Source organism: Schistocerca americana, chromosome X, assembly GCF_021461395.2.
Source record: "Schistocerca americana isolate TAMUIC-IGC-003095 chromosome X, iqSchAmer2.1, whole genome shotgun sequence".
Taxonomy (NCBI): domain Eukaryota; kingdom Metazoa; phylum Arthropoda; class Insecta; order Orthoptera; family Acrididae; genus Schistocerca; species Schistocerca americana.
Window position 1 is genome coordinate 672179369 of NC_060130.1, and position 19705 is coordinate 672199073.

General features: G+C 41.8%; 1 protein-coding gene across 1 annotated transcript in view; it reads left to right on the forward strand.

The window, feature by feature from the left end:
• LOC124555746 (vacuolar protein sorting-associated protein 13A-like) overlaps positions 1 to 19705 on the forward strand; it is a 689798-nt gene that overhangs the window by 144896 nt on the left and 525197 nt on the right. The window contains exons 15-18 of the mRNA XM_047129770.1: positions 4184 to 4513; positions 16737 to 16869; positions 18522 to 18752; positions 18922 to 19064. Coding sequence (XP_046985726.1) covers positions 4184 to 4513; positions 16737 to 16869; positions 18522 to 18752; positions 18922 to 19064 — 837 coding nt within the window. The remainder of the gene's footprint in view (positions 1 to 4183; positions 4514 to 16736; positions 16870 to 18521; positions 18753 to 18921; positions 19065 to 19705) is intronic.

Consider the following 19705-nt stretch of genomic DNA (forward strand, 5'->3'; position numbering starts at 1 on the left):
TGCTAAGTTTGGCATGGAATTCTGTGATAGCAGCACTACAGGATGCTTAATACCATGCCAGGGCGAAGGGATGTGGGGAAGTGAGCACTGCTTATGTATATACAGGGTGATTTTCTTCACCATGTACAAACTCTAGAGATTAATCGATGAGAGGATACAAAACGAAAAAGCTGTAATGAACTTGTGTCTAGACATTCATGGTTTCCATGCTCAAAATGGCTCTGAGCACTATGGGACTTAACATCTGAGGTCATCAGTCCCCTAGAACTTAGAACTACTTAAACCTAACTAACCTAAGGACATCACACACATCCATGCCCGAGGCAGGATTCGAACCTGTGACCGTAGCGGTCGCGCGGTTCCAGACTGAAGCGCCTAGAACCGCTCAGCCACCGTGGCTGGTGTTTCCATGCTAGAAACCATTTATTCAGTCATATATTGTTACAGACACTACAGCCTAATATGCACTGTAGCATGCAACCACACTTACAGTATGTGTCGGAAATGGTTTCCACGTGCCTCAATGCATGCGTGTATGCACCCTTGCATGTTCTGCTTCACACATTCGCATCAGCCAGGCTGCGTCTAAACAGCGTTGAAGTCAGCATGAATATGTTTCCCCAGTGTTTCCACATCTGGAATGGGCTCTCCATACATGATACTTTTGAGATGGACCCATTAGCAGAAATCACATGGGTTGAGATCCAGTGAATGAGCATGCCATTCATCTGGACCCCCTCGTCTGATCCATTGACCAGGGAAGACATGACTGAGAAGCATCTGAATGTTAACAACAAAGTGGGGTGGAGCACCACCATGTAGCAGCCACATAATCCTTTCAACCATCAGTGGCCCTTCTCCCAGCAGGGGCGGCAAAGTCACTCACAAGAAACGCTGACAATTCCGGCCTCTTAGGTGACATGGAAGGAAGACGTCCCAAAATATGATCGCTAATTATTCCGGCCCACACATTCCGGCTGCACCAATGCTGATGTATTGCTGTCACTGTTCCATGGAGGTTCTGCATACTATCCCACTGATGACTGTTATGAAAGTTGAAGATAGCAGTCCGTGTAAAGGTGGCCTCATCTGTGAATAGGATGGATGACAAAAATCCTGGAATCGTGGTTGCCTGGTGAAGAAACCAGAGTCTGTAACTAGTAAGCCCTGCACATGCTGTAAGTGATAATAATAGTAGTCTGGCTTACCCTTGCTGGTGGGCCAACTGCCTGGTACTGACATGGCAGTCGTCTTCCACAGTGATAATCACAGGTTCCTCCAAGTCTGGTGTCTGAACATTTCAGGTACATACTCCAGGATTTCCTGTTTCTCGAAATGACCCTGCTTCAGACAAACGTGAAACATGGTTGCAAACATTCAATGCTGTGGTTTTTGTCAATGGGGATAGGTCTCCTGATACAACCTTGCTGCTCACCACCCACTGCCATTTGCCTTTCTGTTAGTAAATGCCATGTTGGCAAACTACCAATTTGAATATGGAACCATTGTGTACAGTGCTGTATCACATGCATTACAAGGTGGGTCAGCAAGAGAAGTGAATTGGACACAACATTACCAATTACTATGGGAGGAGAAGGTGCTAGGGCATGACATATGAGGAACAGTACCACTGTGTAGGAGGAAACCGTGCATACTGTAACTGTGGCTGCATGGTACAGCACGTATTGGACTGCAGTCTCTGTGACAAATTATAATTCAGTAAATGGTCTGTAGCATGGAAACAATCCATTTCTGGACATAAGTTAATTATACCTTTCTTGTTCCATATCCTCCCATAGACCAATCTGTAGAATTTGTACATGGTGGGAAACATCACCCTGTACATATGTGCCACCTACATGATCTTCACACTTTGCCAGAAGATGATAAGAGCAACATTCAATCAAAACATCATGGAATTTCATTGTATCCACGTGGTTGAAAGTCCAAGATTTCATCTGCAGTATAATCGGGGAAAATCTACATTCACACATAAACTTCAAAATATTCTCTAAAGCGCAACATCAAAATTTTGAAAACTAAAATAAAGGTAAAGGCTATAACTGGAAAACATTTTTCATTCATAAATATTTTAATCGATAAAAGAATAATGGAATAGGTAACTGATTTTGTATATTTAGATAGTTAGAAGCCAGGAAGATATAAACAAGAATTTAACAAAGTATGATAAATTACATTCAATATTTCAAAGAAATGTTGATAAACAAATGAGGAAAAAATAAAAATCGTTTTGCAGCATGTGTCATCAAATCTGGCCCTTCTGTATGGGAGTAAATGTTGGAGTCATCCTCAAAATAATGAATCCAAAATAAACAGTGCACAGATGATACTATTATGTTCCCTAAGCTGCTTACTTTGATGAACAGAGTGAGAAATGAAAATATATGAAAACAGTGACATGTAGAAGAAATGATACGTGGTGTGCAAACATACCAATTTAAATGGCACCAGCATGTAATTTTGGTGCCATAGATTACATTACAAGTAAAACTCACCCAGTAATAACTGCAAAGAATGAAAGGCTCGGGAAGACCATATTGCTGATGTAGTGATCAGTTTGTCTAGTTACAGTATGGGAGTACTTCAAATAGATGATGACGATTATGATAATAAGGATAATGATAATGGCAATGACACATGTAACTGGTAACAAAAGTAATATAATCTTTTACTGTAGTGTTCAACCCAATAATTAGTTATGTAGGACTGGTGGACTATACTACATGGTTTTTGTGTGTGTGTGTGTGTGTGTGTGTGTGTGTGTGTGTGTGTGTGTGTGTTTTCAACTTATTAAAAATTAAGGTATTACTTTTAATTGTTTGTTGTAGGAAACTGATCTGTAATGTAGAAAGTTTTTGCTAATCAAACATTAAAATTAAAGACAGAAGTAATACAATATTTTTGTATGCTGTGATTATCATCTGATAATAAGCATATACACTGAAGAGCCAAAGAAACTGGCACACCTGCCTAATATCTTGTAGGACACGGCATGGCATGGACTCGACTAATGTCTGAAGCAGTGCTGGAGTGGATTGACACCATGAATCCTGCAGGGCTGTCCATAAATCCATAAGGTACGAGGCATTGGAGATCTCTTCTGGATAGCATATTGCAAGGCATCCCAGGAATGCTCAATAATGTTCATGTCTGGGGAGTTTGGTGGCCAGCGGGAGTGTTTAGGCTCAGAAAAGTGTTCCTGGAGCTACTCTGTAGCAATTGTGGATGTGTGGGGTGTTCCATTGTCCTGCTGGAATTGTCTAAGTCTGTTGCAATGCACAATGAACATGAATGGATGCAGGTGATCAGACAGGATGCTTATGTACATGTCAACTGTCAGAGTTGTATCTAGGTATGTGAGGTTTCCCATATCTCTTCAACTGCACATGCCCCACACCATTTACGAGCCTCTACCAGCTTGAAAAGTACCCTCCTGACATGCAGGGTCCAAGGATTCGTGAGGTTGTCTCCATACCTGTACATGTCCATCCATTCGATACAATTTGAAATGAGACTCATCCAACCAGGCAACATGTTTCCAGTCACTGTCAGTGTTGATGGGCCCAGGCAAGGTGTAAAGCCTTGTGTCATGCAGTCATCAAGGGTACACGAGTGGGCCTTCTGCTCCAAGAGCCCATATTGATGATGTTTTATTGAATGGTTCATACGCTGGCATTTGTTGATGGCCCAGCATTGGAATATGGAGCAATTTGCAGAAGGATTGCACTTCCGTCACATTAAATGATTCTCTTCATTCATCATTGGTCCCGTTCTAGCAGGATCTTCTTCCGGCCACAGTGATGTCAGAGATTTGATGTTTTACCTGATTCCTGATATTCACAGTACACTCATGAAATGGTCATATCGGAAAATCCCCTTGGAGATGCTTTGTCCCATCGCTCATGTGCCGACAGTAACAATATGTTTAAACTCATTTAATCTTGATAACCTGCCATTGTAGCAGCAGTAACTGATCTAACAACTGCGCCAGACACTTGTGTTATATAGGCATTGCCGACCGCAGTGCCGTATTCTGCCTGTTTTCATATCTCTGTATTTGAAAATGCATGCCTATACCAATTTCTTTGAAACTTCAGTGTATTACGCAATGCAGCGAAAAATTTCTGTCATAAAAAAGTCTCATTTCTTTTCCTAATTTCAGGTTTAAGTTGAATATATCTTTGGCAAGTCTGAAACTAAATCTGTCAGATCGGAAGCTAGGAATGGTTATGGATTTCCTGGATAATGTGCCTTTGCCTTCACCAAATACACTGAGGGTTTCTGAATTGGAACTGAGCATTGATAAAGAAACTGTTGATGACAGTTCTGTAGCTAAATATTTTTATACTGATAGGATCCATCAGGAACCATCTAAAGAGCAGCTTCAGAGGATTAAACAAGTAATTGTATTGTCTGAATTATCACATGAAAAGAAGATTCCAGAAATGTCTGATAAAACTGGTCCTAAACCAGAGTTGTTAGAAGTTGACAGGTAAGCCACATTTAATATATTTTCTAAGTGATTATTTCAGCTCTACAAAACAAACTGATTAGAAATTTATACAAGGCTTATTTTATAACTTAAAAGGTAATTTGAACATGATTGCACTAGTTTTAGGGTAGATTGTGTATTATAAAACAATACCCTTATTGTAGACTCCTTGGACTATTAGAAAATTTCACACAACATCAGAACTTCCGTAGGCACAAGAAATGTATCGCAGTAGATGCTAAGACAGAATTATCATATCAGATGTTGACCTATTTGAATCATAGATAGATCTCCTTTGGAAACTGAACAGTGAGAGGATAAAGTAAAAGATTAAAGAGATAATGGTAATGCACTGTGGAAAATCTGGTAGCGAGCTCCGCGGGTTTCTAATCCATGCCAGATACCACGGACCTCGATTACCACTACAGGTCTCTGCAGCTGCCACGCTATAAGCCATGGCTGTGCGGGCTCCGAGCCTGTGTATAATGTGAGGGCACCATGGTGGAGCATGTGGTCCCAGCAGCCAATAGCGATGTACCCTATCATGTATTTAAGTGCCTGCCTCTCCCTCAGTGAGGTAGTCTGATATTTGGGTGAGTCTATCGACATCTTGCCTACAGACAATACATTTACGTTGCTTGTTTCCGTGTACGAGTGGACGTTGTTGATTTGTGAGGTTTTTCACTTGTGACCCCATTGCTTTTTGCGTATTGTTGTTCGTAGGGTTTTGCTCAGTCATCGGTTGTTGTTTGTGTCCCTCCTTTCCTGTTGTCCATTTTGTTTGTTCACAGGCTGCTCCCATTCAGTCCCGCCGTGCTTTCGTTCTTGGCAATCCCACGACCGTTCCGGTCATAGTTACATTTTTGGCGACGAGGTAAGCGGTGGTAGTTGTTAGCATGGAGACGAAGTTGATCTGTCTTCTGGAGCAACAGTAGGAGCTCATGAAGCAGCAGCAGCTCCAGTTAGACATCTTACAGCAGTCGCTGTGGTTGCTAATGAACAAAATTGATTCACGGGACACACTACCACAACAGCTTCTGAGTCCTTGGGTGTCTGATGCTTTCTCATGTCTGCCGTCGTTCCCCCCATTTAATGACACTAAACAAGACTGGGAAACATACTTACATCAGTTGAAACAATATTTCATGGCTTTTCAAGTCACCAGTGACTCCTTGCAGCGGTCGTTGTTTCTGTCTCGGGCCTCCCCAGGCACGCTCTTTTTTCTCCATAAGGTGGCACCATTGTCCGATCCTGTGGCTCTCTCTTTCCAGGAGAAATGCCTTTTGCTGACAAACTATTATTCCCAACACTACCATGTGGTCGCCTCTTGGCTAGAGTTCCACCAGTACCATAAACAGCCCGGTCAATTGTATCAGTCCTGGGTTACAGACGTGCAGTGTCTCAGCTGTCGATGCAATTTTACGTGCACCAAACAGCAGTGTAAGGCTTCGTATGTGGACTCCCTGATCTGGGATTTGGTGGTTCAGCTGGCACCCGATCCTGAGGTCTGTACTGCGGTGCTGAAACTCGATAACCCCTCCTTGGAAGAGATTCTCTGGATTGCCTGCTCACTTCAAATTGCTCATGTGGCTAACGAGCTTCTCATGGCCCAGCCACAAGTGGCGGCGACTGATGCGTCTCAGCTGGTTCCGCCCTCACAATGTTGATGTGGCCTGGCCGACAGAGGCCAGCACTGTCAGGACTCCTCTTTGTCCGATGTCTCTATGGCATCGGTGCCTCCCGTCGCCCCTCATCGCTGGTTGTTGTGTGGCCCACTTCCATCTTGCCCACAGTGATTTACCGCACATTCTCGAGCTGATTGTCCCCACCTCTGGAAAACATGTGCGCTACATGACAAGGAGGGTCACATCTGATTAGTTTGTCATAGTTACTCAAATCGCTCCAGTCCTGCCCCTCTTTGGCCTCAGGATACTGTACATTCTCTTCAATTGGTCGTCCTACTGGATGACCCATCAGCACGGAAGCTTTTCCTCATGCTCTGCCTTTTCACTGATGATGTCAGTTTTCAGGTCAACACTGGGGTCACCGTCTTCCTGATTAATATGGCAACATATACCTGCCTGGGCTCTCCTCACCTCCCTCTCAGCGTTTGGTTGCCTACAGAGATGGTTCCATCCTCCTTCGTGGGCAGTTCGTCGTCCAGGTGACATACAAATGTGTTCCCTGGCTCCTTACCCTCTTTGTCATCGACCATCCGTCTGCTTCGAATATTTTTGGCCTGGATGCATTTCAACTGTTTGGCTTTTCAATTTCCAATGAAGTTAAGGTCATTCCTTCGGCTGTTCCTTTTCAGGACTTGGATGATCTGTGCTCAGCGTTTGCGTCTTTGTTTGCAACCGATCTTGGATGTGCTTCAAATTTTCAGTCGCACATCAGACTTCAGTCAGATGCACAGCCTCGCTTTTTCCAGGCCCGACCCCTTCTGGTGGCCTTACGGTTGGCAGTCAAGCAGGAACTTGATCAGCTCTGGGCTGCTGTCGTTCTGGAGCCTGTGACATACAGTGCCTGGGCAACTCCATTTATGCTCATACAGAAACCCAATGGGACACTTTGGTTGTGTGTGGACTTTGGCACTACTGTCAATGCTCAGTCCCTCGTAGACACTTACTCCATTCCCTGACAGGAAGACCTTCTCACCAAGCTTGCTGGGGGAGAGTACTTCTCAAAGATCGACCAGACTGAGGCATACCACCAGTTACCCTTGGATGCCGATTCCCAGAACACCTTGGTTTTCAATACACCTTTCAGATTGTACAAGTACAAGCACCTTCTATTCGGTGTCTCTTCAGCGCCGGCCACTTTCCAGGGGTTCCTGGAGCAGCTTTCGCAGCCTATCCCTGCCTGTGTGAATTATCTGGATGACATCTTCGTCACCAGGCAATCCCGCCAGGAACCTCAGCGCCTTATTTCACACTCTGCAATCTGGAGGTTTATGCTGTTGGCTGGAAAAGTGTTTTTTTCAACCAGAAGTCGAATACTTAGGCCACTGGATTAGCAAAGATGGCATTCGCCCTTTGGGTTGTAATATCGTGGCCATTGAGGCCCTTCCTTGTCCCAAGGACTTACCTGAATTCCAGGTGTTTTTGGGCAAGGTTACTTATTAGTTAAAGTTCTTACCCCAGTCTGCCTCAGTTGCTCAGCCCCTCAATCACTTGCGTCACAAAGGGGTGCCTTTTGATTGGACTCCTGCTTGTGACCAGGCTTTTCTCCATTTAAAGGCAATGCTCAAGTCCGCCCCTTGCCTTACTTCCTTCTCTCCGGACCTCCCTTTGGTTGTGGTGGCTGATGCATCGTCATGTGGCACTGGGGCCGTCCTCGCACATCGGAGTGGCAATGTCTCAGAACAGCCCATCGCTTATGCATCTAAGACCTTGACCCCAGCACAACGAAACTACTTCCAGATTGAAAAGGAGACCCTAGCAATAGTGTTCGCCGCACAAAACTTTCACACCTCTCTCTTTGGTGCAAAGTTCACCCTCCTGACATACCATAAACCCTTAATTATGCTTTTTGGACCCCACTCTCACCTTCCAGAGTGGACAGCTCAGCGTATTAAGTGGTGGGCATTATTTTTACAAAATTATGCTTACACCATCCGGTATAAGCCCAGCACCCACCATGCTAATGTGGACGCTTTGTCACATCTCCCAGCAGGCCCCGATCCTGCGTTTGACCTACAGGAGGTCCTCTGCTTTCACATTGATTCCACCCACTGGCATGCACTGGACGGTCTGCCTCTTATGGCTGCCCACATTTCCACGGCTACACGCCGAGACCCTGTCTTGTGGCAGGTTCTCCGCTATGTGGTCCATGGGTGGCCCTCCTACATTACTCATCGGATGTGGATTGCCTTCAGCCCCTGGCACCACCTGTCTCACCTGCTCTCCATGGTCGATGATGTCCTTCTGTTGACCACGGAGTCAGATGCCCATCGGTTGGTCATCCCTCCAGATTTACGTCATCAGGTGCTCAGTTTGTTACACCACAGGCAGTGGGGTATGTCTTGCATGAAAGGTTTGGCTCGCCAGCATGTATATTCGTCCGGAATGGATGGCGATATTGACCGCCTGGTCTGCAGGTGCACTGTGTGTCTGCATTACCAGGCTAGGCCCCCTCAGTCGTTCGCACCCTGGCCTGTGTGTTGCCACCACGGGGGCCACACCCACGGCCCTGGCCCGGGTTCTCACCACTGAGGGCCTGCCTCACACATTGGTCTCCGATAATGGCCCCCAATTCACGGCATCCTCCTTCCATGACTTCTGTCAGGCCAATAGTATCAACCATATCTGTAGCCTGCCTTTCCACCTTTACTCCAATGGCACAGCGGAGAGGCTTGTCCACACATTTAAACAACAGTTGATGAAGGCGGTCGAAACATCTCCAACCATGTCGGCCCTCACCCTGTTTCTGAGCACCTATTGCACCATGCCAATTGATGGACGTAGTCCAGTGGAGCTCCTCGATGGGCGACAGCCGCAGACCCTGCTCCATTTGCTGATGCCGTCCCCCTGCTGCCCCCACTCCCAGCCTTCTCAGCGTTACACCCACGGCGCGGCCTTGTAGGCCCACGTGTACGGGTGCAAGGCTGGTTGGACACCCACCACAGTTGTCACAGCCCATGGGCAGAATGTGATGTCAGTGCAGACGTTGAAAGGGTTGGAGCGCCACCATCATAACCAGCTCCACCCATGTACCCCTGTGAGACTCCTGCTGCTGCCTCATCCTCCTCCGCTACCTCCTACGGGTACAGATGTGGTCCTCAAGTCGCCACCACTACCCCCAGTTGCTGCCTCCTCGTGGGCCTGCCCCCAGCCCTCCCTGCCCCCAGGTGGATCGGCGGCTCTCTCCACCAGCCTGCCCTGTTGATCAGCTGTCATGGACGCTACAGACATCCCTTCCTCCCCACCAATGGCGGTTGACGAGCCCATGTCATCTACCATCTTCCAACCACCATGGCACTGTGTGAGGCGTTTCCACCCCTATGCACAAGTTTCAGGGGGGAGGGATCTGGTATCGAATGCCACAGGTTTTGAATCTGCGCCAGATGGCATGGACCTCGATTACCACTACAGGTCTCTTCAGCCGTAAGCTGTGGCTGCGCACGCTCCAAGCCCGTGTATAATGTGAAGGCACCATGGTGGAGCACGTGGTCCCAGCAGCCAATAGCAACGTACCCTATCATGTATTTAAGCACCTGACTCTCCCACAGTGAGGCAATCTGATATTCGCGTGAGTCTATCGACATCTCACCTACAGACAGTGCATTTACTTTGCTTGTTTCTGTGGAATAGTTGGCGTTGTTGATTTGTGAGGTTTTGCGCTTGTGACCCTGTTGCTTCTTGTGTGCTGTTGTTCATAGGGTCTTGCTTGGACGTCAGTCGTTGTTTGTGTCCGTTCTTTCCTGTTTTCTGTTTTGTTTGTTCGCGGGCCACTCCCATTTTGTCCAGCCACGGTTTTGTTCTCGGCAACCCCGTGACCATTCCAGTCATGATTACAACAGAAAACAGGATCAGTGAGCAGAATATATTGTTATACAATAGAAATCAGCGAGAAAAGTCTCATCTTACACCTAAACTATAGAAAACCAAATCTTGTTTAAGTCTGTATGTTGAATTCTACTCATTTGCCTGTGGCAGTTACTTCTTTCTTTTCACAATTTTTTGAAAGTCCAAGATTTGCTCTCAGCTACTTTTATTAAATATAGGTTGACCCAAAAGTCCGTCAACATTTGAAAATGTGCTAACTCATGGAAAAATTTAGATAAAGAGGTGAAAATCGACTCACATCTCTGAAATGACATTGGGTTTTATTGAAACAAAAAATGGGTGCAAGAACTGGCCAACATATATCTCTGGACACCAAAACATCAGTAACACTGTGTGGGAATCACGTATAAAATGAGCTGTAGTGAGAGAGGAACTCAGATGTGACAGCAATCGTTGCACGTTTACTTTACCACTTTAGGCACTGTTAGTGAAGCTTTACTATCAGAATGGAGAATCTGCTACTGCAGGTTTATGAGTCTTTCACTATAAGAAGGGAATTTGAATAGATAAAGTGTGTGACAAGCATAGCTGTGAAGAAAAATGATTATGAAGTTCAAGGCCATGGGTTGTTTAGATGATCAACCCCATAGTGGGTGACCAGACACTAGTGCTACTGCTGCTGGGACGGTTTAGGAAATGGAGACTTTACCGGGTTCATTGGTGCATGGTGAAGTCGGCACTTATTAAGATGCTTGTCACTCTGGCATTCCACTCATTAATATTTGGAGAAAACTAACGCATATCCTTCAATTCTATCTGTACAAAATCCAGCATCATCATGAACTGTCAGCCACTGATGTCATGGCATGGGGAGTATTTACGGTGTGTGCACTTCAAAAAATGGGAGAATATGACAATTGGTTGATTAATGTCTTGTGGACCAATGAAGCCCATTTCACACCCAAAGAGTCTATAAGCACCCAAAACTGCAAAATTTGAGCTATTGAAAATCATAGTACCATCACGGAAACCCCATTGCATGATGAGAATGTCAAGGTGTGATTCAGACTTCACACACCAATCATAATTGGACTCTTTTTCTTCAAGGAAATGCAGCGTGCCGCTTTTCAAATTGTCAGTGTGACAGGTGTGAGGTCTACTGATAAGTTATAGAATCACATCATCCATAGCCTGGATGATGAACACCTGCTGGAAGGTGCAACTTTTATGCAGGATGTCATCCATCCCATATTGCTACATCTGTAGAAGATCTCTTGCACGTATCATTTGGTAAGGATCACATACTGAGCCATGACTTCCATCATGCTTGGCCTCCCTGGTCCCTGTGCGGTTATTGATTCTGATGTTATTTGAAGTTGCAAGTCCACAGTGATCATCTGGCCTCATTAGGGATGCTAAAAGACAATATGTGACTGCAATTTCTCATGATACCTATTGCTATGCTGTACAGTGCTGTTCACAAAATTGTCTGTCAAATATAGGTATTGTTAATGAATGACAGTCAACATGTTGATCATTTGTTATAAAGAACATCATCTTTGTTAAAAACAATTGTTATGCTAATTATTGCTTTGTATCATATAAATTGGCCCCTGTTTGTCATTTTGTGCATATATTTTGTTTCAATGAAACTCCTTGTCATTTCAACTACATATATTTTGTTTCAATAAAACTCCATGTCATTTCAAGCATTTATGTCAATTTTTAGCTCTCTGTCTACATTATTTGATGAAGTATTAAATTTTCAAATGTTAACAGAGTTTTGGGTCACTCTGTATGTTACAGCCGTGGATTTCACCTGTTGTAATCTTCACTTTAGGCTCAGCAAAGTTTATTGAGCACAAATAAATTTCTGTGACACCATATTAAAATTGTCTGTTAGTCTACTAAACCAAACAATAATAGTGCATGATGGAAATTAATTTAAGCCATACATTCAGACATAAGTTCATATGTAATAATTTGTGACTAAAATTGACACGAGTTCATGCACTACCAATTACCTATGCATTCATATTGTAAGTGTAATATTAAGGAAGGTGGTGGTGGAAACCATACATTTGTAAGTGGAAACAATATGAAAAACAAGTGTAAATTGCTCTAGGTAAACAGCAGTGGTTGTCTTACTTCAGTTGTAGAAGTGAAGTGGGATAATAACAACTGAGAGAGAGTGTCCACTACCAGACTGCTTTCTATTTGCCCACTAAGGAAAATCACGACTAGCCTATGGTACTGATGGTGCTACTGCTGCAGGAGTCCTGCCAGATGTGGGCAATATTACAAGTACCAACATGTGCATATGTTCAATTTGCAATTCCAGCAGGGTTACTAAACTGTTCCCCATTTAACTGGCATCTAGAGCAAGTACTTGCCTGGCTGGTACAGGGGAGGCTGATATGGTGCAACCAACCAGGAGATGGGCAATGTCACAATGCCAGACTACTAATAGATTTCTTCAGGTGATGGAGCTGGATCTGGAGTATCTTGTGTAGGCTTGGAGACTTGTGGGAGCAGAGATTTCCCTTTAGAATTTGTTAGGTCTGGTAACTGTGTCATTGATGTTTGTGTGCATTTCCCTCAGTTCTCGGGATGGGAGGACAAGGCAGGCATAGCCTAAGACCTGAGAGTTGTGAGAGTGGTCATGGTGGTAGTGACAGTGAACTCCCCAATATGGGAGGCTACTGACCACCATGTCACAATGATAGTTGGTTGCAGCATACCACATGTTGTAGCCACTGACACCAATTGGTTCCCCTTCTTTTCTGTTATGGCTCCCTAGCTCCACCCTAGATTCAGCCTGCGCTGATTCACTCATACAGAATGGTGATGCTGTATGTGCTTCATGTTCCATGGGAGTAGAATGGAGATCCAGAAGCATCCATCCTGTGAGCGGACTCAGGAGCTCTTCCAGGCTTCAGCCATTGATGGGTCTGGACTTGTAAGAATCTAGGGAAGTGTTTTGTGCTCCAGCCAGTTAAGGAGACCTGAAGCTTATAAAGTCACTCAACATGTGGGTGGGAATGAATGTAGAGGTACAATCACAATTCATCATATTGCAGTACATTACACTGCTTGAAATTAAAGATGTTTTAACACCTATGTGATCTGTTTACATACAGAACACATGTCTGCTACCAATATTATGTAATGCATAGTGAGATTTTCTCTATGTGATAGGAGTCAGCAGTTTCTGTGAGAAAGGAAACTACAACGTAAATATATTTTTTGCCAAATTGTCTTCACTATTACATCTATAAACTTTACACAATGTAAAAAATGAACACTTTTACACAATCATAATCAGAACAATTAAAATTTTGCCATTTTTGATAGCTTGTTTTCAAAGATAATCACCGGACATTTGACAACAACAACAACAAGAAAAACCAGATGATAGTAGGTTGACAAATTTACTATCTTTCAAAACGTAGGGCTCCCCTGTTCAGCAAAAGAGGGAAGGGTGGGGGTGGGGGGAAGTAGTTGGAGAAAATAAGACTCTACAAGAGTAAAGCACAAAAGTGACCTGCAAGCCAGTATAGAGGGGAAACCCAACAGGGCAGCGAATTCAATAATTAAATGTTAGCAACAGAAAGGGTTTTAAAACTTGATACCTTAGAAGACTAATGGACTGGTTTTAAGACTTGATACATTAGAAAGAAATTGAACTTTAATCAACTACATATAGATAATATAATGAAACATGGGACTGCGAAGGAGTCACAAAGGAAGTCTCACTGGGTTCAATTTTTGGTCTACTGCTATTCCTTATATATGTGAATGGTATTCCACTTAACATTCAACAAGCAGAAGTGGTACCTTTAGTGGACAGTAGTAGTGTTATAATAAATCCCATTAGAGAGAAAGACACAAAAGGGATTGTTAATGATGTTTCTCATGGAGATTAATTAAGTTGTTCTTAAAAATAGACTGTCCCTAAAATTTGATAAAACTCTCTATATTCAGTTCTGTAAAAAATTAGATACTGATGAAAACTTAAGTGGTAAGAAGAATGTCACTGGGATTCTTAAACAATTACGTTCAGCTACTTTCCTCTTTGTATAATTGCTATCCTTGAAAAAAAACAAATCAGCCTCCTTACAAATTTTGCATATTTCTACTCAATTATGTCTTATGGAATAATTTCCTTTGGTAACTCACCACTTAAAATGTATTGATTGCACAAAAGCAAGTAGTAAGAATAATATTTGGTGTCCATCTGTGGCCATCCTGTCGGTGCTCTTCAAGGAGTGAGACATTTTAACTGCAGTGTTACGATACACACAGTGTGTCAGGGATATTAGGGCAGATATTTTGATTGATGGCTGATGACTGTCTACTGAACAATCTTACATCAGTATTAACTTTGTTTGCAGATTAATAATTATAGCTAGTACCTTCAGTATGTTTTCAGATTGGTTAGTACCTCCATGTATGCAATGCACAAGTAAGCCATCAATGGTTATTTTCCAGAAGATAACAGATTTGATATTGAAGTGTGGACGTATGGATATGATATGGATGGATAATCTATACTGACAGACATAGTACATGTCATGATGCAGCTATGACTGTGCAGAAAACATCAGAGTGTAAATTATGTGTCATTTTTTGCAGGAAGACTGTTGTACATAGAAAAAACAACTAACACTCTAAAGTGGGTACATATCAATTATCAATGATGAAATTGTTTGTACCTATACACTTGTGCAGCAAACCTTTTGTTTATTTTCCCAGTAACATAAAATGTCTGACAGACAAAAAAAGCAAGTTTTAAACCTAACATAATAGTATTTCTCCTAGGTAACTTCTTTGATTCCATAGACAAATTTCTATTTGAAAACTGGTAGCCTGAGGAAGCAAAAGAACCTCACTTTTACATGTATTTGCTTGTGCAGGGCAAAAAAATTGTGTGTTCATTAATGTTAAAACTCATTATGTATAACTCAAACAACAATGTAAAACATTTGTACAAGGAAGTCATTACTAAAGATCTAATTTTCAATAACAAGAACTGTGAACTATCTTGGAATTGGAGAAAGAGTATTAATCAATGGAAATCTAACATGAAAGATCTCAGGAAAATGAAAAGGAAGGGCATACTGGCATAACTGGGTTTACTGGTTTGGATATTAATTTTTAATTTTTTTACATCCTATGCTGTGCAAATAATGGGTATAAGGATTTATAAATATTTCACAATTTTTGTGTGTAACATGGCCAAATTTATTTTTCAGGCAATGTACATTTGAAATTGATCTTAGTTACAGAGGTAATTTGTTGATGATCTTTTGTCATATTGTTTGATTTATAGTCCAAATATACAAGGATGATTCAAATGAAAACTTGAAAGCTCCATAAAATTTTGAAAACTTGTGTGATGGATTTGGTAGGTGGCAGTAGTGTTCCTTGAGGTTTAGAAAGTCACTGACAGATGGCAGAGTGATGCTACAATGAAGGAGAAGGCAGCTGTGTCCACAACAAGAGGGCCACCCCACTGTCAACATGCACTGTGACTGAGTGGCGATCTGTGATGTGTTTATTGTATAGTTAAGGAGTCAGACCAATTGAAATTCATTGCAGACTGCATCATGCAGGAAGTTTAAAAGCAGTGTAACTTCTGTGGAGGATGTCCCAAGACCAGGGCAGGTTCACTGTGTAGTAATGGATGAGAATATTGCATTAGTGGTGGTGCTTGTGAAGGAGAACAAATGCATGACTGTGAACTAAGTAGCCACAGGACTAGTAGTGATGCAGTGCAGAATATTGTTCACAATGTATTGCACTTTAATAAGATGTTTACAAGACGGATAGCACGTCAGTTGACTGCTGAATGGAAAGATCATAGCATCAATGCCTGTGAAGAACTTTTGCATCATTTCCATGTCAAATGTGATGCATTTCTGGGAAAAATTGTTGCAAGCAATGAGACTTGTGTCCAGTATCACCAACCAGAAATGAAAAGATCACGCAAGGAATGGCACCACATCTCATAGCTGAAACCAAAAAAATTCTGCACTCAATGGTGTGCTGAAAAAGTCATCCTCATTCTCTTCTGGGTCAGAGGAGTGATGACAACCAGTACTTGTTATTCAGACATGCTGAAAAATCAACTTTGCCCTTTAATCAGGAGTAAACAATGAGGATTTCTGACTTCAGGAGTATTGCTATAACATGAGAACACCCAACCCCATTTGGCCTGTAAGACAGTTGAGACTATGCAAAAAATTAAATTTTCTTGTCTGGTACATCCTCCATATTCACCAGACCTTGCTCCTAATGACTTTCATTTGTTCAGTGCACTCAAAGAAGCAATGGGAGGCAGGCATTTCAGAAGTGATGAAGAGGTGAAAACCACAGTGCCTGACTGGCTACACTTACAATTGAAACAGTTATTTTGACATGGTATCTATGCACTTACGAAGTGGTGGAATACATGCATTCAACATCAGAGACATTTTGTCAAATAATGACGTGTAAGTTTTTTGTTCACTGTTAAATTAAAATATTATAGCATTTTTAAGGTTTTCATTTGAATCACCCGCATATTCCTGATTTGATTTTTCATTCTTCAAAAGGTTCTATTTCAATACCCCTATATTAAAGTGTGATTTATGTAATACAAATGCTGTTTCCTTAATCATCATGTATTAAGAATTTTCTTTCTACAGATCTTCTAATGTTAAATCAAATTTTAGGAGTCACATGTCATCAGATCACAGTGATGAAGAACTTGAACTGTGGGCTCGTACAGTGGACTTACCTGGATTTGATGACAATGTTTCCCCAAGAAATGTCATCAGAATGTTGCTCAGATTTGTCATTGGAGAAGTAAGTCATACCTTTATTTGTATGGAATTTAATAGAGAGAACATTGCCTGCTTGATATGTATGAGGGGATACCAAAAAAATGGAATTTTTTCTTAAAAGTTATATATTTTCAAATTGTTTACAAAACAACCTTACCCCCTTCAAAATATTCTCCATTACAACTAATACATTTGTCACACCATTGCTTCCACTGTTTGATACAGTTTTTGTAGTTATCATTAGAAAAGGCTGACAGCTCCTCCCTTGTTTTTTTCCTTGACTTCTTCAGTTTTGTCAAATCAGTTTCTTTCATGCTCCTTTTCATGTGCAGAAGTAAGAAAAAGTTGCATGGATCCAGGTCAGGTGAGTTTGGTGTGTGGGGCAGTGGAACCAAACCATTTTTAGCCAAAAACTGTCTAACAGAGGTGGCTGTATGTGCTGTTGTGTTGTCGTGGTGGAAGAACCAGTCTCTTGTCTGCCACAAATTAGGTCTCTTTTGAAGAACACTGTTGCACAATCTTCTTAAAATTACCAAATAAAAGGTTTGATTGATGGTCTGTCCTGGGCGGAACAAACTCTGAATGAACTATGACCTTGGCATCAAAAAGCAAATCATCATTGTTTTGATGTTTGATTTGACTTGACGACATTTCTTGAATGGGGTGACAATGACATCTTCCATTGGCTTGACTGTTGCTTTGTTTCTGGGTCATAACCATAGCACCATGACTCATCACCAGTAATAGCCTTTGACAAAAAATCTGTATCAGTTTCAAGCTGTTGTTTCCGAGCACAACATGTTTCAAATCAATGCTCCTTTTGATTTTCAGTCAGAACCTGAGGAACAAACTTGGCAGCAATCCTTTTCATTTCCAAATGTTCCATTAAAATTCACTGAACTGAGGTCCAAGATAACCCAGTAATCTCTGACAGTTGATCAATTGTGTCAATGGTTTGCGAGAACAAGCACTCGAATATTTTCAATATTTTCGTCGATTTGGGCAGTTGAGGGATGTCCAGAACAAGGTTTGTCATCAGTTGAAATTTTGCCATTTTTAAATTGAGCAAACCACTTGTACAATTGAGTTTTTCCCACAGCGTCTTCTTGGTAAGCTGTTTTCAACATTAAAACATTTCAGCAGCATTTTTACCAAGTAGAAAACAAAATTTCACAGCTGCACTTTGTTCACTTAAACATGCCATTATAGTTGTGTTATACATGCCTAGTGGCAGAAATGTGTACTACGCAAGCTCCACCCACGGCAGTGTTATCCCAGTTTTTATTTACTTTTTTTTAATTTTTTGCTAGCCCCTCATATTTACAGGTCTTTTCTATTATTGTTAGTGAAAGAATTAATTCTTCTGTAACTGATAAAAGGACAAAAATAGCAGAGTACTACTACTTTCACTGCTGTTACTACTACTGCTACTTGTACTACTGTTGCTACTAAGATTTGTGCACATGTATGCATGTGTGTGTGTGTGTGTGTGTGTGTGTGTGTGTGTGTGTGTGTGTGTGTGTGAAATGAAAATTAAGATGATTTTTGGAAGAAAATGTCATTTAATGCCTGCGTTAGTGCCAGTTTGCACTCAGTTTTACTGTTTTTCTGTCTGTAGTAATGTGCTGTTAGTGATAACTGCTAAACACAACACCCCATTTCTTCTGTATGCAGGTTGTAGTCCAGTTAGCAAGGTCTAGCAATCACCTGGATAAACCGTATATAATGTTAAGAATTAACAAAGTTTGCTGGGACACAGCACTGATGGAATATGGTCCTGCTATCCAAGCAGGGATTGGTGGAATCCAGCTTATAGACAAGATACATACTAGCTGTACAGGAAAATATTTAGAACTTGTATCTACACATGGCACTGATGATATGGTGACACTGTTGTACAGAAAGGTTGGTTAGTATATATATATTAGTAACTCATTGGCATATGAAGCTTTTGTTAAGTATTGCTGCAGCTAACTTTCATTTCAACATATAAATCATGTTTTCAATTAACTCTGAATTAACATAAACATTTCTCTGTTTAAGACTATGCTATTACAACTTGTCTTTTCTTTAGGTTCGCTCTGATTGCCCTGATTTTAAATCACATTTTCATAGTGTTGAGCAGTCCCTTGTATTGGATTTTTCATCTGTGCATATAGTGTTCCATAGGGAGGCATTTTTGACACTGAACAAGTACCTGCAGTATCTTCATCAAAAGTAAGACACAGCCACCTTTTATTTACATATTTTATCATTGCATATGTATACAGTAAGGTCACTTTTCTTTTAAAACAAGTTTTAAGTATGAAGATAGAGAGAGGGGAAAAAAAGAAAACTTAGGGAGAAAGGGGGAAGAGAAAGAGAAGAGTTACCAAGGGAACCATTTGTATTGCCTGTATAAACTCATGAATACAACTCAGTGCGCAAGCTGATGGATGTTTTAACATCTGAATAATTACAATCCACATCAAGCTTTTGGGATAGTGTCAGTAGGTTTAAAGATATGTATTTCTTCAGCTTCACAGCAAAGTCCTTGATGGCTGCAAAGTGGTCAGGCAAGGCCAAAACTTACATGCCCAGTTTCTGAAAGAACTTGGAGAGGAAAAAGAGTAAATAAATTTCTGATTGATGCCTTGTAGTTCAGACATGTACATTATTGAGTTAGTTTATTCAGTTATTATCTGAAGGACCCCCCCCCCCCCTCCCAATGGTTTTTGTGATTTAAATTGCTCTGTTGCATTATTAGCAGTTGACAGATCTCTTCTTTTTATCTGTAGCTCATATATTGTATTTGAAGTGTAGACCTGAAAAAGTAATATTGAAATGGGAAAGAAAGTTCTGAAATACACAAAGAAAAG